Here is a 17,425-nt window from a genome sequence, read left to right as displayed (position 1 = left end):
ATATCAAAGTTTTGCAACTTTTATGCCTTACTATAGCCTTACCTTTAATTTGGGGTGATTGTCATTTTTTTCTCATTTCCCAAAGTTTTTCTCATTTAAAATGCCATTTTAGAGTGTTTATAGCTGAGATGTAGCTTAGTGGTAGAGTGCATGCCTTGCATGTTTGCAGTCCCCAGATCAATCCCTGGTCTCTCCAAAACACAGAAACTCTGGAGTATTTTTGTTTGAATCCCTTATTACAGCCTTACCTCTGATTTGTGGTGTTTAAAACTTTTTCTCAATTTTACTGCACTACTGCAATTTTTTCCCAGTATAAGTGTGCACATCATATATAGATTAGTTTTAGGGTATTGTGATAGCTTTATCTCAGAATAAAAAATATCAAAGTTTTGCAACTTTTATGCCTTACTATAGCCTTACCTCTGATTTGGGGTGTTTGAAACTTTTTCTCATTTTTCATGCCTTACTGCAATTTCATCCCAGGATAAGTACGCACATCATATTTGCAGTAGTTTTTAGGGTCTTCTGATAGCCTTATCTCAATTTTTTTTCCAAAATTTTTTCAACTTTTACGCCTTACTATAGCCTTACCTCTGATTTGGGGTGTTTGAAACTTTTTCTCAATTTTCATGCCTTACTGCATTTTCATCCCGGGATAAGTATGCACATCATATTTGCATTAATTTTTAGGGTCTTGTGATAGTCTTATCTCAGAATTTTTTTCCCAAAGTTTTTCAGCTTTTATGCCTTACTATAGCCTTACCTTTGATTTGGGGTGTTTGAAACTTTTTCTAAATTTTCATGCCTTACTGCATTTTCATCCCGGGATAAGAATGCACATCATATTTGCACTAGTTTTTAGGGTCTTGTGATAACCTTATCTCAGAATTTTTTTCCCAAAATTTTTCAACTTTTATGCCTTACTATAGCCTTACCTTTAATTTGGGGTGATTGTCATTTTTTTCTCATTTCCCAAAGTTTTTCTCATTTAAAATGCCATTTTAGAGTGTTTATAGCTGAGATGTAGCTTAGTGGTAGAGTGCATGCCTTGCATGTTTGAAGTCCCCAGATCAATCCCTGGTCTCTCCAAAACACAAAAACCCTGGAATATTTCAGTTTGAATCCCTTATTACAGCCTTACCTCTGATTTGTGGTGTTTAGACCTTTTTCTCAATTTTGCTGCACTACTGCAATTTCTTCCCAGTATAAGTGTGCACATCATATTTAGATTAGTTTTAGGGTATTATGATAGATTTATCTCAGAATAAAAAATATCAAAGTTTTGCAACTTTTATGCCTTACTATAGCCTTACCTCTGACTTGGGGTGTTTGAAAGTTTTTCTCATTTTTCATGCCTTACTGCAATTTCATCCCAGGATAAGTATGCACATCATATTTGTACTAGTTTTTAGGGTCTTGTGATAACCTTATCTCAGAATTTTTTTCCCAAATTTTTTCAACTTTTACGCCTTACTATAGCCTTACCTCTGATTTGGGGTGTTTGAAACTTTTTCTCATTTTTCATGCCTTACTGCAATTTCATCCCAGGATAAGTATGCACATCATATTTGCACTAGTTTTTAGGGTCTTGTGATAACCTTATCTCAGAATTTTTTTCCCAAATTTTTTCAACTTTTACGCCTTACTATAGCCTTACCTCTGATTTGGGGTGTTTGAAACTTTTTCTCATTTTTCATGCCCTACTGCATTTTCATCCCGGGATAAGTATGCACATCATATTTGCACTAGTTTTTAGGGTCTTGTGATAGTCTTAACTCAGAATTTTTTCCCCAAATTTTTGCAACTTTTATGCCGTACTATAGCCTTACCTTTAATTTGGGGTGATTGTCATTTTTTTCTCATTTCCCAAAGTTTTTCTCATTTAAAATGCCATTTTAGAGTGGTGATAGCTGAGATGTAGCTTAGTGGTAGAGTGCATGCCTTGCATGTTTGAAGTCCCCAGATCAATCCCTGGTCTCTCCAAAACACAGAAACTCTGGAATATTTTTGTTTGAATCCCTTATTACAGCCTTACCTCTGATTTGTGGTGTTTAAAACTTTTTCTCAATTTTGCTGCACTACTGCAATTTTTTCCCAGTATAAGTGTGCACATCATATATAGATTAGTTTTAGGGTATTGTGATAGCTTTATCTCAGAATAAAAAATATCAAAGTTTTGCAACTTTTATGCCTTACTATAGCCTTACCTCTGATTTGGGGTGTTTGAAACTTTTTCTCATTTTTCATGCCTTACTGCAATTTCATCCCAGGATAAGTACGCACATCATATTTGCAGTAGTTTTTAGGGTCTTCTGATAGCCTTATCTCAATTTTTTTTCCAAAATCTTTTCAACTTTTACGCCTTACTATAGCCTTACCTCTGATTTGGGGTGTTTGAAACTTTTTCTCAATTTTCATTTTCTTACTGCATTTTCATCCCGGGATAAGTATGCACATCATATTTGCACTAATTTTTAGGGTCTTGTGATAGTCTTATCTCAGAATTTTTTTCCCAAAGTTTTTCAGCTTTTATGCCTTACTATAGCCTTACCTTTGATTTGGGGTGTTTGAAACTTTTTCTAAATTTTCATGCCTTACTGCATTTTCATCCCGGGATAAGAATGCACATCATATTTGCACTAGTTTTTAGGGTCTTGTGATTACCTTATCTCAGAATTTTTTTCCCAAAATTTTTCAACTTTTATGCCTTACTATAGCCTTACCTCTGATTTGGGGTGTTTGAAACTTTTTCTCATTTTTCATGCCTTACTGCAATTTCTTCAAAGTATAAGTGTGCACATCATATTTAGATTAGTTTTAGGGTATTGTGATAGCTTTATCTCAGAAAAAAAAATATCAAAGTTTTGCAACTTTTATGCCCTACTATAGCCTTACCTCTGATTTGGGGTGTTTGAAACTTTTTCTCATTTTTCATGCCTTACTGCAATTTCATCCCAGGATAAGTATGCACATCATATTTGCACTAGTTTTTAGGGTCTTGTGATAACCTTATCTCAGAATTTTTTTCCCAAATTTTTTCAACTTTTACGCCTTACTATAGCCTTACCTCTGATTTGGGGTGTTTGAAACTTTTTCTCATTTTTCATGCCTTACTGCATTTTCATCCCGGGATAAGTATGCACATCATATTTGCACTAGTTTTTAGGGTCTTGTGATAGTCTTAACTCAGAATTTTTTCCCCAAATCTTTGCAACTTTTATGCCGTACTATAGCCTTACCTTTAATTTGGGGTGATTGTCATTTTTTTCTCATTTCCCAAAGTTTTTCTCATTTAAAATGCCATTTTAGAGTGTTGATAGCTGAGATGTAGCTTAGTGGTAGAGTGCATGCCTTGCATGTTTGAAGTCCCCAGATCAATCCCTGGTCTCTCCAAAACACAAAAACTCTGGAATATTTCAGTTTGAATCCCTTATTACAGCCTTACCTCTGATTTGTGGTGTTTAGACCTTTTTCTCAATTTTGCTGCACTACTGCAATTTCTTCCCAGTATAAGTGTGCACATCATATTTAGATTAGTTTTAGGGTATTGTGATAGATTTATCTCAGAATAAAAAATATCAAAGTTTTGCAACTTTTATGCCTTACTATAGCCTTACCTCTGATTTGGGGTGTTTGAAACTTTTTCTCATTTTTCATGCCTTACTGCAATTTCTTCAAAGTATAAGTGTGCACATCATATTTAGATTAGTTTTAGGGTATTGTGATAGCTTTATCTCAGAAAAAAAAATATCAAAGTTTTGCAACTTTTATGCCTTACTATAGCCTTACCTCTGATTTGGGGTGTTTGAAACTTTTTCTAAATTTTCATGCCTTACTGCATTTTCATCCCGGGATAAGAATGCACATCATATTTGCACTAGTTTTTAGGGTCTTGTGATAACCTTATCTCAGAATTTTTTTCCCAAAATTTTTCAACTTTTATGCCTTACTATAGCCTTACCTCTGATTTGGGGTGTTTGAAACTTTTTCTCATTTTTCATGCCTTACTGCAATTTCATCCCAGGATAAGTATGCACATCATATTTGCACTAGTTTTTATCTCAATTTTTTTCCCAAAATTTTTTCAACTTTTACGCCTTACTATAGCCTTACCTTTAATTTGGGGTGTTTGTCATTTTTTTCTCATTTTTCATGCCTTACTGCAATAGTCTTATCTCAGAATTTTTTTCCCAAAGTTTTTCAACTTTTATGCCTTAAAAGGCATTTTTCATGCCTTACTGCAATTTCATCCCGGGATAAGTATGCACATCATATTTGCACTAGTTTTTAGGGTCTTGTGATAACCTAATCTCAAGATTTTTTTCCCCAAATTTTTCAACTTTTATGCCTTACTATAGCCTTACCTCGGATTTGGGGTGTTTGACATTTTTTTCCTCATTCCCCAATGTCCCGGAATATAAACGGACATTGTGAAACTAGAAAAAATGAAATGACCAGACAATCACATGCATCACATGTATCATAGTCGACTAATCAGATTAATGAATGTAGCAATACTTAGTGTGAGATTTGGTTTAATTTTGAACGGAATTCATGAGTGTTATTTTATTTACAAAAATAATTGTACATTTTGACAAACCTTTTATTTCATACAGATGCCTTTGTGGAAAATAAATGAAGTTCCACTTGTGCAATTTTTCTTTTTTTATAAGTATATAACTCATGAGATTAATAATGTACGAAATGGAATCACGGCAAGATTTATAACCAAAAATAAACATCAGAGGTGAAAGTAACTTTTACTTTGAGTACTATTTCATTCAGCTACTTTGTACTTGTAATTGAGTATCTTATGTATGACTTACTTGTACTTGTACTTGAGTATAATTTCAATGAAGTAACAGTACTTCTATTGAGTGGAATATATCAGTACTCTTTACACCAATGATATGAAATGGGATGTAGTAGACTACACACAGTGAGTGTGTTGTGGTCTTACCGTGGCCTGGCAGTCCCATGCTGCTTGCTAGCTGGTACAGGCGCTGCTGCTGCTCCTCGAAGGACCCTGGTTCACTCAGTGCTGACATCATACGTCTGTAATGCTCCTCTGGGCTCATGTGACCGTGGCTGGTGCCTGCTTCCACCACAGGGCTCTGGGAGTTTTCTGAAAAGAGGCAAAAATATTTTTCAGTTGTAGTTTATCACCGTAGGGTTTATACAACATACAATCATTTAAGCAATAATATCTCCAGTATTTGTAGCTTTGGGAACACTAACAGCCCCTCCAAGCTCACAATGACTTTTACATCTCATACAAACCAGACAATCAAATCACCTCTACTGGTGATTTGTGAGAAATATTTATGCGTCATTCTATGTTATTTCACAAATGGCCGACACACTTCAGTTTACAAAAATTCTGAAGTTTTTACCAATTCTCCCGTGATTATTCACACTGTAAATTTTTAGTTTGATTGAATGAATATTTTGTGAGATACGGCCAACTTAGTGAAGAGTGTATGTGTTGATTTTCACTCAATAAATTATTAATTATTAAGACAGAGGCAAGCTACAATGATCTCATGTAAAGAATTTTCAATATTCTTGAGTGGTGAAATAACCCAAAATTGGGGTCCAAAATAAAAATAAAGTACTTGCATAGAGAGAAATTGTTTTACATTCCAAGAAAGAGTAACCTTTATATATTATAAATGAAAACAGAGAGCAGATTTGCTTGCATTCCCACATGCAGTTATGGACCAATAAAAATAGTACCAAAAAAAAAAAGGGTTTTTTTTGGATTTGAAGAGACTGTCACTCAAGAACCAATGCATATATGTGACTAATCATTAGTGATTTGAACAGTCTATGTACATAGCTCAAAGCTAAAACTACAAGGAGCTGAGGCATATGCAAAGTTGTTTACTGAAGGCCCAAACATCTTCCAGCCCCAAACCCCAACAGACTTTTTTCCAAATTTGAGGCACTGGCATGTCCACCAGATAGGATGTAGAGCAGATATATTTGTATATTCTGAGAGAGTAGGTAGCGCTGTATGACTATACCAAATTTCAGTTTTCTATGTGGTGTAATTTGTAAGATATTGGAAACTAAAAATGGAAGAAAAATAAGTATGCACAAAAATCAACACATACCCCCCTCACCTAATTGTCCATATCTCTAAAAGTATTAATCCAATCAAACTAAAAATGTACAGAGTGCTGATTGAATTATTAAGGAACAATTGGTTAACATTTCAGAATTTTTTTAGACTGAAGTCCGTGGGATATCCTGAAAATGTGCTGAAATGACATGGAATGACCCTAATGCAAATAATTAGATTTATTAAGAGTTGTATGTTTGCATGCTGATTCATTGTCTCCATTTTTATTTTAAACTCTTATCATCATCATTATCATCATCATCATCTCTCCAATATTTGTTCTATTTTGAGGCTTGTTGTTTTAAGCAAAATGTTCACTACTGCTTAGGTTCAAATGACTAGTAAACAAATAATAAACAAATTAATATAAAGAAGAATACAATTACCTGTACAAGACACATAGAATGCTTTTCCAAATTATTAAATTTAGGTAGATTAAAATATAACAAACACATTTATTAATTAACTTCGCAATTGTCATTTGAACATTTGTTGTATTTCTTTCTGTTGTTGTTGTTGTTTACCCCCATTTACTTATGTCCTACATTTTGCACATTTTGTCAGTATTTATTTTTTTTCTTCTTATAATGTTTTGCAGCAAATGTAATCAATAAAAGTGTATTCTATTTTATTATATCAATCTCATAAGCCCCACAAGTGTTCAATTCCATTTAAATCAGGAAAATAAATTATGAGGGAAAAAAGTGTTCAAAATGAAAAATAAATTCACAGCCTCAAACCCAATTATTTACTGCTTTGTTTGACATCCAAAGTTCCACTAAAAGCATCCTCTCAACATTTTTCACCGAGAACCTTCTTTTAAAAAACGTAGTGTGGCTGGACTGGAGGCTTGGTCCCATGGAGCCATACACATACAGTACAGATACACATACATACAGCCATGCATTGTTAATATCATGGGCTGACCGCCTTGTGAACTCTGTTTCTCTGACACAAAGCCCTGCAGTATCCATGCTAACATCGCAAGGTCAGGAGTTGAGCTGATTTTAGCTACTGTATTTTGATTGTATACAACACATCAAACAAAACACTCAGCTGCTACTCATGTGTGTGTGTGCAATGTGCATGCGTGTGTGTGTGTGTGTACAGCTCTTGCGGTTTCTTTCAGGTGTTTTGAAGGCGATGTGATGTACGATACCCATCTGGCCGTCAATCCCTATACCTAATCTCTATCGCTCTAAACTCCTTCCTCCCCCTCGCTGTCAATAGTAACGTGATCTTAGGTAAAGGTGAGGGGAGTCCGGGGTTGGTGGTTGGGGAGTTAGAGAGACAGAGGTGGAGGTGGAGGACAGAGAGAGAAGCAGAGAGAGAAGCGGGGGTTATTTTTACCACCCTCCTCCTGATTGAAACCTGAGTCTGGCCCCAGGCAGGCGAGCAGGAGTGGCGCTGAGGAGCAGAGGTGGGGCGGAGGTGTCGAGGGAGGAAGCCAACATGCACCATTGCTGTCTCCAACGCCAAGTCAATTCACCCAAGGTCCTTGAGTCTGAGTGTGTGTGTGTGTGTGTGTGTACACCGTGCATGCGCAACTGGCCTCAAGTTTTCCTGCTCTCTAAACACAGCAGTGGGTGCCGCCTTTGCAAGCAAAAGAAAAACATCATTTACACAGCAGCATCCAACCTCTCTGCCTCCATCCGTACGCTACACCTCTAAGATTCCCTTTGGGTCCCTTTCTGCACCTGCATTAAAGGCTCATGGATGAGAACCACAAAGATAAGACCATGAGTTTGACTTTGGTTGTGGATGTTTAGCACAGGGGTAAATGCACCTCTTAGGACAGGATGTTTTATAGAGTCATTAATGAAGGGTGGCTTTATAAAGTCAATTAATATTACAGAAAATGCATTTTTTAACCCACTGCATATATGGGTAATTTCAAATCCAAACGCTTGCTGCCATTGACGCATATATGCGTCAACTGTGTTTTTTGCCTGGGGTTGCTAGGAGACAGTGTGATGGAGTTCTTCTGTGAATATCAGGCTTGTACAATGATGTAGTGACCAACTGGAGGCATGTAGGTGGCAGCAGCACACCTTTGGATGAGAGATTAGCCGTGTTAATCACCATCGATGGGGAGGCGCACACACAGGGACGAAGCAGAAAATGGGCTACGAGGGAAGACGGTGAAGCTTCCAGCATATCACAGTAGCTCACACTCAACCAGAGCATGTGTGGAACTAACTGGACTAATGAGATTGTTGCGATCAAGAGACAAATACAACAAACCGGGGCAAGCGGGTCGACTCAACATGTCGGAGCGGAGGAGGAAATGGAATGTGGAGGAACGGAGGGGGGAGAGACTTGGAACAAAGCCAAAAACAGCAAGAAATCCATTCAATTCTGACCCAGATAACAAAATAATAATAATTTTGACATTAAAAGCTGTTCTCAGTGTTATTTTTGTTGTTTTCTAGAAGGAAACCAATGTTGAGATGTCACAAAAGCAATAAAAATTTGTTTCAAAGTCACTGACAGGATTTTTCAGAATAAGCCTGTTTTCTCAGCTTTTTGTCAGAAACTGGCGATTTGTGTGAAACTTGCCTCTATTCAACTGCTGATTACAGAACAACAAACAAGCTAAAAGCAAAAAAAAAAGAAATCTGATGAAAGTAGAGACTTTAATTTTTCAGAATCTGATTTCAGATTTCAGTCATAGTACAAAATATTCTGTAAGTCTTTAAAAATCAGTCAAAATGCTCTAAAAAGGCTGGCAGTGAGGGGGGTAGCCGTTTTGAAAATGGATGGCAGTGAATGAGTTAACATGAGTGTTCAGAGAGCACAAAGCACGGCCAAGCGCCAAATACTGTATTTGCCAAATATTGGCAGTTATCGGTGATCCTGATCATGGTCCATGATCATTCACACTCACGTGCATCTGACGTAATGCTTCTAACAGTCAAACAAACCGATAAATTAACGCTGGTAAAAAAATCACCTCCTTGGCGGCAGTAAACATAAGAACCAGAGAAGGCTGTTTGATGCACTGTATATCAAACCTTAGCATATTTTTCAATCTTCATGGCACAAATATTCTACACAACAGGTGACATTTTCTTTAAAAAAGAAAAGAAAATACACAATACACAAACACAGCTGCTTAAACAAATAGACTCTCTCAACCAACACTGAGCCATGCATCATTCACAAGCCAGGCTGTGTCTCAGTAAGATGATAACGGCTGGATAGGATGGCCTTTATACAATGAGGGAGAAGAAAGGCTGCAGGCAGAGCTGCTGAGGGTCAAAGGTCACAACAGGGCTCAAGCTGACCTCTACACAACTCAATCAGGCCTTGAAATTCACATGCACATGTACTTAATTATAGTTGCAATCATTTTAATGAAGAATGAAATAATTTGTACAATGATGAATGAAACTTGTACGTGTGTGTCTGTGTGTCTTTAGTTTTGTGGCAGTCAGGAAGTTTTTTTCTGGGAACACAGAAGAACAGACTGTGTCTGTGCTCGTGCCGTGCGCCTGGTTCCACACCACGAGAACGAGGTATTAATAATGAAGCGACCGAAATGGGATGCACACAGAGGGATATTGTCTGAACATAGTGTGCCTTTTTAACTCCTGTCATTTATGCAGTACTAATATCAACATGGGAGCAAGGAAGATGTTTGCTTACAAAAAACAGGTGTTTTTCTGTTACTGAATGTACATGCTTGTGTTAGAAGAGAAACGGTAGGAAAATAACATCCGACTAAAATTACATTTATTTTATTTACAAAGAAAACTGAGGTTTTCAAACTGTATATATACATACAAAAATATATATTTATATATATATATATAATAAATATATAAAAGTCTTTTACAAACAAAATGTAGGAACGTAGAAAATCAAGCCTTTTAGTTGAAGATTTGTTTTAAACATACAGTTAGTGTAATTTAAAGGGCCCATGTTAAGCGAAATGGACTTTTCTGTGCTTTAAACATCATAAAGTGCTATTTATGCTTCATACACATGCCCAAAGTGTTTTTTTCATTGATTCCCTCGATCGTTAGTTAGAGGGTGATTTGCTCCTTTCTTACTGCAGGGTGAGCCTAAACACCTCGCTCCAATTTGATGATGCGTTCCCACCTTGATGAAGAATTTGATGCGGCACTGAGCTGGAGAAGCCACGCCTCCAGGAAGCTATCTGCCGTGATTGACATGTAAACAGACATACCCACAAAGGTGAGCATTTCAGCGTCCTTCGCACAGTGCTATGTATGTATTTTCTACAGTCTATGTATGTACCGGCGAACGCCCCGCCCCCACGCTCTGTCTCGTGTTCATAAACCAGCATGAGCTCAGTTGTGGAGTGGGTGGGAGGAGGACAGGCCGTCCTCTGGCCCTATGTCACCGTGCGGGGAGGAGGAAGTCAGTGTCACGTCAACAGACACGCCCACTCAAGAATATGCATAAGTTTGTGTAGAGTTGCTCAGAAAGTGACTTTTCAGAGGCTAAAACTCTGGAAAACAGGCGAGTTTGGGAAAATAAACCTCAAATACTATGTTTTTGGTGTTCTTACAACTAATAGAGATGGGTGAAAAATAGCATGACATGGAACCTTTAGACTAAACTGAAAAGACTACTGGTTTTAAATCACCTAGAGCAGACATAGGCAACTGGCGGTGTGGCCCTCGGTCTAATTTTGCGTGGCCCCCAAACAGAATTGTAGTCCTGAAGTTGGAAGTTATATGAAGCCCAACATAACACACAAAACTCCAGAAACAGAAAATGCAGAAAATGTTACCAAAAGTACACAAAATGATAACAAAGATACACTAAACCACCACTTTACCAATAAATGACTACAAAAACAACAACATATACAAAAGGACTTCAAGGACACAGAAAATGTCAACAAAATAGCACAAAATCATAGAAAACCAATAACAAAAATATAACAAAAACACACATGATTACTAGAGAAACATACAAAAAGGCAATAAAAAATTGCCATATTGACAAGAAAATAAATAAAATGAATTTAAAAACACACAAAATGATAAAAAATAAATAAATAAAAAACTAAAAACACTAAGAAAACCCACACAAAAGGACTACACAGACAAAACACTTTGTTCTTTCCTGTGTTAATGGTCAGATTGGTCTTTATTCTAATGCTGACATGGATGTTGATAATGTGGCCCTCGGATCAGACAATCACATTTTTGTGGCCCCAGCTCTGATAGAAGTTTCCCCATCTCTTATCTAGAGATTCTAATTGAACAGCAGGTTTGCTTCGCTGTCTATATGTTGGCCGTTACTAACAGTAGTAGAAAGAAAGAAAAAAGCTTTAGGCAACGCAGCAATAAAAGTATTTGATTTGATAGTTTAAAGATCTTTCACCTGACTTTCTTTTAAAACACAGAATGTTGGATTATTGGAATAGACGCACAAGTTAAAACAACTTAACACAAAACAAAAAGAGGGCATGAATAATGGACACTTAGTCCTTTATTCAGGCTAAAAACAAAATGCTTTGTCCTACCTTTGGGAGATACGCTGCGTGACTTCTTGCTGTCTGAGGGACACTCACTGCTGCTGCTGGGAGAGAAGCTTTTCCTCTTTCCTAGAAGGTCATCTGAAAGCACACACACCCAGAAGTCAAAAGAGAACTGAGATAAACCCTCAGGTGAAGGCCAAAACACCACCCTCTTCTGTGTGGGTAAAGGCAGCTTTAGATATACAGAGTGAGAAGAAAGAGCTTAAAAAGGACAATAGTGAGCAGAGAAATGAGCATGTGGAGAAGATACCACTGTAGATTGTGTATGTATTTGTTCATCTTATTCATAAATGTGCTCGTGTGCTAAAGATAGGAATGGTCATGTTTTCCTTTTTCTCCAAAAGTATCTCTTTCTATTTCTGTCTTGAAGTGTCCATAATATTTATTAGAGAGCCAAGATTTTGTTTTGATAGATAACAAATCGAAAATAATTTGCTCAAAAAAATGTGTAAAAGTTTTAAATTTCCTCTTGAAAGTTTGGTAACACTTTACTTGAACTTTTATACATAAGGTTGACATTACGTCATCATTGTCTGTCATTAGCATGAATAAGGTCAGGTGTCATAAAGGCTGTCAACATGTGCCGTTCGATAAATTATGACACCTTACCAGTGTCAAATTCATGGCCCGGGGGCCAAATCCAGCCCTTTGGAGCATCCACTTTGGCTTGCGGGAGAAATTAAAAATGTCAGAGAAAACATTGATCATTGTGGAAATGAAACTCAACAATATTTGCAGGGGCTCACAGTTTTCCCAGTGTTTTTAATCTCAAATTTGCATCCATTTATAATGTTAAACTGTTTTAAAAAAAAACTCGAAATCCTTTAATTTTCCTCAAATTATTCCATAATATTTCCCTTAAATAAATAGAAATTGGTCACAAAATCTAGGAAATTGAAAGTGAAGATCCTGTTGGGACTGGTATCTGTCACTTATTGCTTGGATATGGTCGGTTTCTTACATATTTACTATAAATACATAGAAGTGCAAACTATGGCACAATATTAATAATAATAATACATTTTATTTGTATAGCGCTTCTACAGTGCTCAAAGACACAAAGACAGGGATAAACAATAAGTAAAAACACAATGCAATAAACAATATTGTCAACATTACGAATTGCGGCCCACTTGCGATCAAGCTGCTCCTTATTTGGCCCCTGAACTAAAATAAGTTTGACACCCCTGGGTTAGGGTAACGAAGGGTTAGGGTAACGAATGACACATAATGGAAACCTTCATGACACGTCATAATAATGACAGCGTAATGTCAGCCTTTAGGTTTAAAACTTCAAGTAAAGTGTTACCAAAAGTTTTCATTGAGCTCCACTGTTTATTGACGTTGTCTGAAAAGTTTTGCGCATTGCATTGTGGGATTTGGAGTCACGGAGACGGATGCACAGAAGTGTTGTTACGTCATTCTGATATCACAGGGAATCCTGGGAACAAACTAGAACAGAAATCACTGTCCGAAGAAACACAAGAAATCACGGTAAGAATGAAGTAAAAACACTTCAATACTTTAATACTTTACTTTCCACCTTCACTGTCTTCCCTGATACCTGCAAACCTCCACCTGAAGAATAAGGAGAGCATCCAGTTTACAATTGCGTGAACTCACATGTCGTGCTCCTGCACCTCCTGCTGTCCAACTACCTTTAACCTTACCACCAATAAGGGGTAGCCGACCTATGTGCAATTACAGCAGTCCCAACACAGCGTCCTCCTTCTCTCCTCCCCTCTAATCACTCTCTTCCTTACCCGCACCATCACCTCACCTCCACCCCCTCAAACACACCTCAAATCAATACAAGCCTAATCAGAGAGGGAGGGGATGCAGAGCACACAGCACGCAGCCCCGACAGGAAGGAAAGAGCCGTTTGTCATTGCGCTCTCTCTTTATTTCAAACCCATGTTTTTGTATTTACGCTGTTTCTGTATTTTTACTTCTTTTAACCTCTGTGCATGCCCCATGGGGATAAGGGCAGGTGGGAGTTTTCTGTTATGTGTTCTCTTCAATGTATTTATATCAATCTCAGTGAAATGTAGACAGACCCATCATGAGGGTGCAGCTGAGGTGGGCTCTGACTTCTAACCTTTAACCAATACTTCATTTTCCCTCTTTAACAAGACACAGAGGGAAGGAATAGGAACGAGTGAGGAATTTGGTTTTGCTGCAAACAGAGTCTCAGTGTGGATGATAGGGTGAGTAAGCAAGCCAGAAGGGATGAGAGGGAGGAGGTTCACTAATGATCTGGTGTTTGATGTAGGCTCCCAGGATCCTGAGGAGATCCACTCCCTGCACCGTTCCTAAAGAGGCAAAAGGGGGAAGGGAACGCAGCACTAATGGACAAGTGTGGTCACAAACTCCATCTCTTTTATGATCTTTCATTTTTGTTTTCCATCTCATTTAAAAATATGTGGGGATCACGTCTTTTAGTAGTCTTCAAAACAGGTGGAAAAAAGCCTCTCCAAAGCCTCCATCTATCCTATTAGTGAAGTATTAACAAAGCGAGCTCGAAACCCCATTAGCTGAACCCCCTCTTCCACCAATCCACACACAGTCTCTGATCAAACACACACTTGAGTCATCTCTTGAGCCAACCTCACACAAGACACTGCGACTCCTGCACGAGTGCTCCAGGGCTAGAGATTTGAGGGCGGAAAGCTTTTAAAGCCAATTAAATGGGGCTTCTTAGAGCACCGACGCTCCCATTTAATACCGAATCCCAAGCTCGGCTCTAGCATCTATACTAACCCTTTTACTCCCACTAACACCGCTTACAGTCAGGCTTCAAACCCCAGGCCCTTCTCCATTACATTCCTGTTAAAAAGGCAAAGCATTTAGCCATTATGAAGTCCGGGGATCCTTTTTATGCCTATAGCTGTGATTTTAACTGTCCTATACTGTATTATTCTCAACAAAATGTATCTGCTGGTATCAGCTGATCATTAGCTGTGTTACAGATTTTCACTAAATAAACACAATATTTCTAAATGTCGACGTGTATCTATTGAAGGTTGTCTAGGGCAGGAGCCTTCGTAGCTCCTGTGAAATTCATACCACGAGACTTTGCAGGAAGATGGACGCTCCAAACCTTTTAATAACAATCCATATTCTGTGGCAATAATAATTTTAAAGTATAATGTTCCGGTCTCCTCTTCTGTTTACACGTACCGCATCATGTTTTCTCGGAGAGAAGTGATCATGTGACCAGGAACCTCACGTCATGTGACCATGTACGTCATGTTCTGTGACGTGTATTGGTGGAAAAGGTGTTTCCATAGCGTTTGTGCGATACATTTCAATATCAAAACGTTTGAAAAACCTCCTCATGTAAGCGTAAAACCTTTTTAGCAATATCTGAGGTGTTTCCATTACCAGTTTTTATTGCGCTATTTAGATTTTGCGCATTTCCAAAGGTAATGGAAACACAGCTATTTTTAACCACTAGGTTTTGCTAATTCTCATCAAGAACCTCGAGAGAAACTTTTAAAGGACTTCGACCTTGAACACACCATCACCTGGCCTCTGTCTTAGTTCCGCCTTGCTAGTTAACCTCCTGCTTATCTGCTGTTGCTCCGACTGAGAGGAAAGACGGATGAGAAGCTATGAAGAGGAAGAAAAAGAGGAAACAGCAGGACCTAAACGACTTCTCTTCCATGTGACACTGCTGGGGGGAATCATCACGGAGATTCTTTTTCCTCCTGCTCTCTGATTTTCTCTTCTCCCTGAAACTTCTTTCTCTCCTCTCTCTCTCTAACCCATGGAGCTTGTTGACAGCTCAGACAGCCAGACTCCTTAATTCCTCTCTTACTCCGTTAATCTGTCATCTTTATCAGGCTGGGGAAGGAGGGGGGCAGAAGGGGCAGAATGGCGAGAGCAGCTGGGGTGTGTGTGCGTGGATGAGGGGGTGACAGGCGTGGTTGTCGGGTGGGCCGCCAGCCGCAGCCCCCGATCAATCTCCACATTACAGCTGACAGAATGGTGCTAATAACTTATTGATCCCCACTCCGTGCGCTGGGGCCTCCGCCGGCCCTGAAAGCTCTGCCATTGATTGGCTTACGGGCCGATGCAGCTGGGAAAGGAAACGGAGGATGGCGGGGTGTGAAGGCGATGGAGTCGGGGCAAGAGGCGCCTCTGATCTTACCGAGAGGCAGATGCAGTAACGCCACGTGCTCAGATAAACATATATTTAAAATGAGAAAAACTACTGCAGTTTGTCAACAGAAAAATGATGATGTCAGTTGTGAAAACAATGATTGTTATGATTGTATTTATAATCAAAACCTTTCAATATTTCACTCTTTAATTAGTTTTTGTATTATTATTTTTCTAAACATGAACATTATATTATTATATTATATTATATATTCAAGTGCCAGGCAGTGGCTGTCACTATAAGATCAAAGTATTAAATAGCTGCTTTATGGTTTATGAGTACAATGAAATAGAAAAAGGAACAAACTCTGGCTAAAGTTCATATATTCAGTAAAACTAAACAATCAAAGGCGGGAAAAGTGTTGGCTAATAAGTACCAATTTTGATTACATTCACAAAAAACTAAAGCTGTTACTTATAACAATTACTTTACTAGATTATAAAGTTTTCAACTCATGGGTTGGGACCCATAAGTGGATATAGGCTTTTACTGTTAAACATTAATGTGCTTTAATTTGGTACCATTAAAGTTTTTTTCTAAAGAACAATGTTTGTACAGTATGTACCAACTCAAAATGCAATAATTTATGTTTCTTTGAAAAACAAAGTGATTTTTACATACTGTCTTTGTCATTAAAAGCAACCTATTAAATTAGAATAAACCTATTATTCACCATTGGCCTAAACAATGGCTAGAAATTGATCATCAACCTGTAAAGTTGAACGTCACCTTAATAGGATGTACTGAATAATATAGCGGCCTGGCACTCTGTTATTATTAACAATCATGTATGTACAATTTATGTATGATTAACATGTTCCTAAGGATGTATTACACGTTTTATTTTGTTTAAATATACTTATTTAGAGGTCAGGCAGCCTAAGCTGCTGGGAGCCTATTGTTATCCTGCGTGTTCGCTTTTTTTTCCTCTTCTTCTTCTTCTTTTTCTTCTTTCCATGTACAAAAATTACCAAATTTTGCCAAAGGTCCATGTCAGATTGCCTCAGCTGTAAAAACAGGCCAACACTTCTTAAGGTGGCGCTACAGCAAGTTTCTAAAGTTAGAAATGTTGAAAAGTGAAAAAACATTCAGCCATGTGTGCTGAAGATTTGCAATTTTCACCAAAAAGTAACTCCAATACTGTTTTTATCAAAACTTAATGAACATAACAGATTAAGTCTACTTTACATCAAAATGTTTGACTGTGAACGGTAATACAAACATATACTTGCAAATTCTTGCTAAATATATTATTAATATTTATTTATTTTTTTCACTGACAAGATTTTGGAGTCATTGTAGATGAAGTTAGGGAAATATCAAAATTCTATCTCACAAACAGATTTCTTTTTTACAATATTTTGAATTTCACTCTCATGTGAACAATTTAAATATGTCTTTAAATGCCAGCAGCGGCTGTCTTGGCCATTGCTCCGCAGCGTCTATAATTTTAATATTGTGGCTGTGAGGTAACATTGCTGCTGCTAAACCAAATGTCACTGCAACCAAATGTGCAATGACAATTAAGCTTAAAGATTCTAAGTCTAATACAGCAGCACCTTTAGTGAAACAGGACATCAACATTAAGTGAGTGATGTCGATGTCAAAGTGTTAGTGA

The 17,425-nt window shown here is 37.7% G+C and overlaps 1 protein-coding gene across 3 annotated transcripts in view; it reads right to left on the bottom strand.

Annotated features, from left to right (window-relative positions):
* The window catches only part of samd11 (sterile alpha motif domain containing 11), a 79,967-nt gene that overhangs the window by 28,850 nt on the left and 33,692 nt on the right, over positions 1-17,425 (bottom strand). For all 3 annotated transcript variants that reach the window (XM_028453816.1, XM_028453817.1, XM_028453818.1), the window contains exons 5-6: positions 11,628-11,720; positions 4,961-5,125 (exon numbers count right to left, since the gene is read on the bottom strand). In XM_028453816.1, the coding sequence (XP_028309617.1) occupies positions 4,961-5,125; positions 11,628-11,720 (258 nt within the window). The remainder of the gene's footprint in view (positions 1-4,960; positions 5,126-11,627; positions 11,721-17,425) is intronic.

Source organism: Gouania willdenowi, chromosome 7 (genome assembly GCF_900634775.1).
Source record: "Gouania willdenowi chromosome 7, fGouWil2.1, whole genome shotgun sequence".
Taxonomy (NCBI): Eukaryota; Metazoa; Chordata; class Actinopteri; order Blenniiformes; family Gobiesocidae; genus Gouania; species Gouania willdenowi.
Note: the sequence above shows the minus strand (reverse complement) of the source record. Positions and strands in the feature narration are given on the sequence as shown.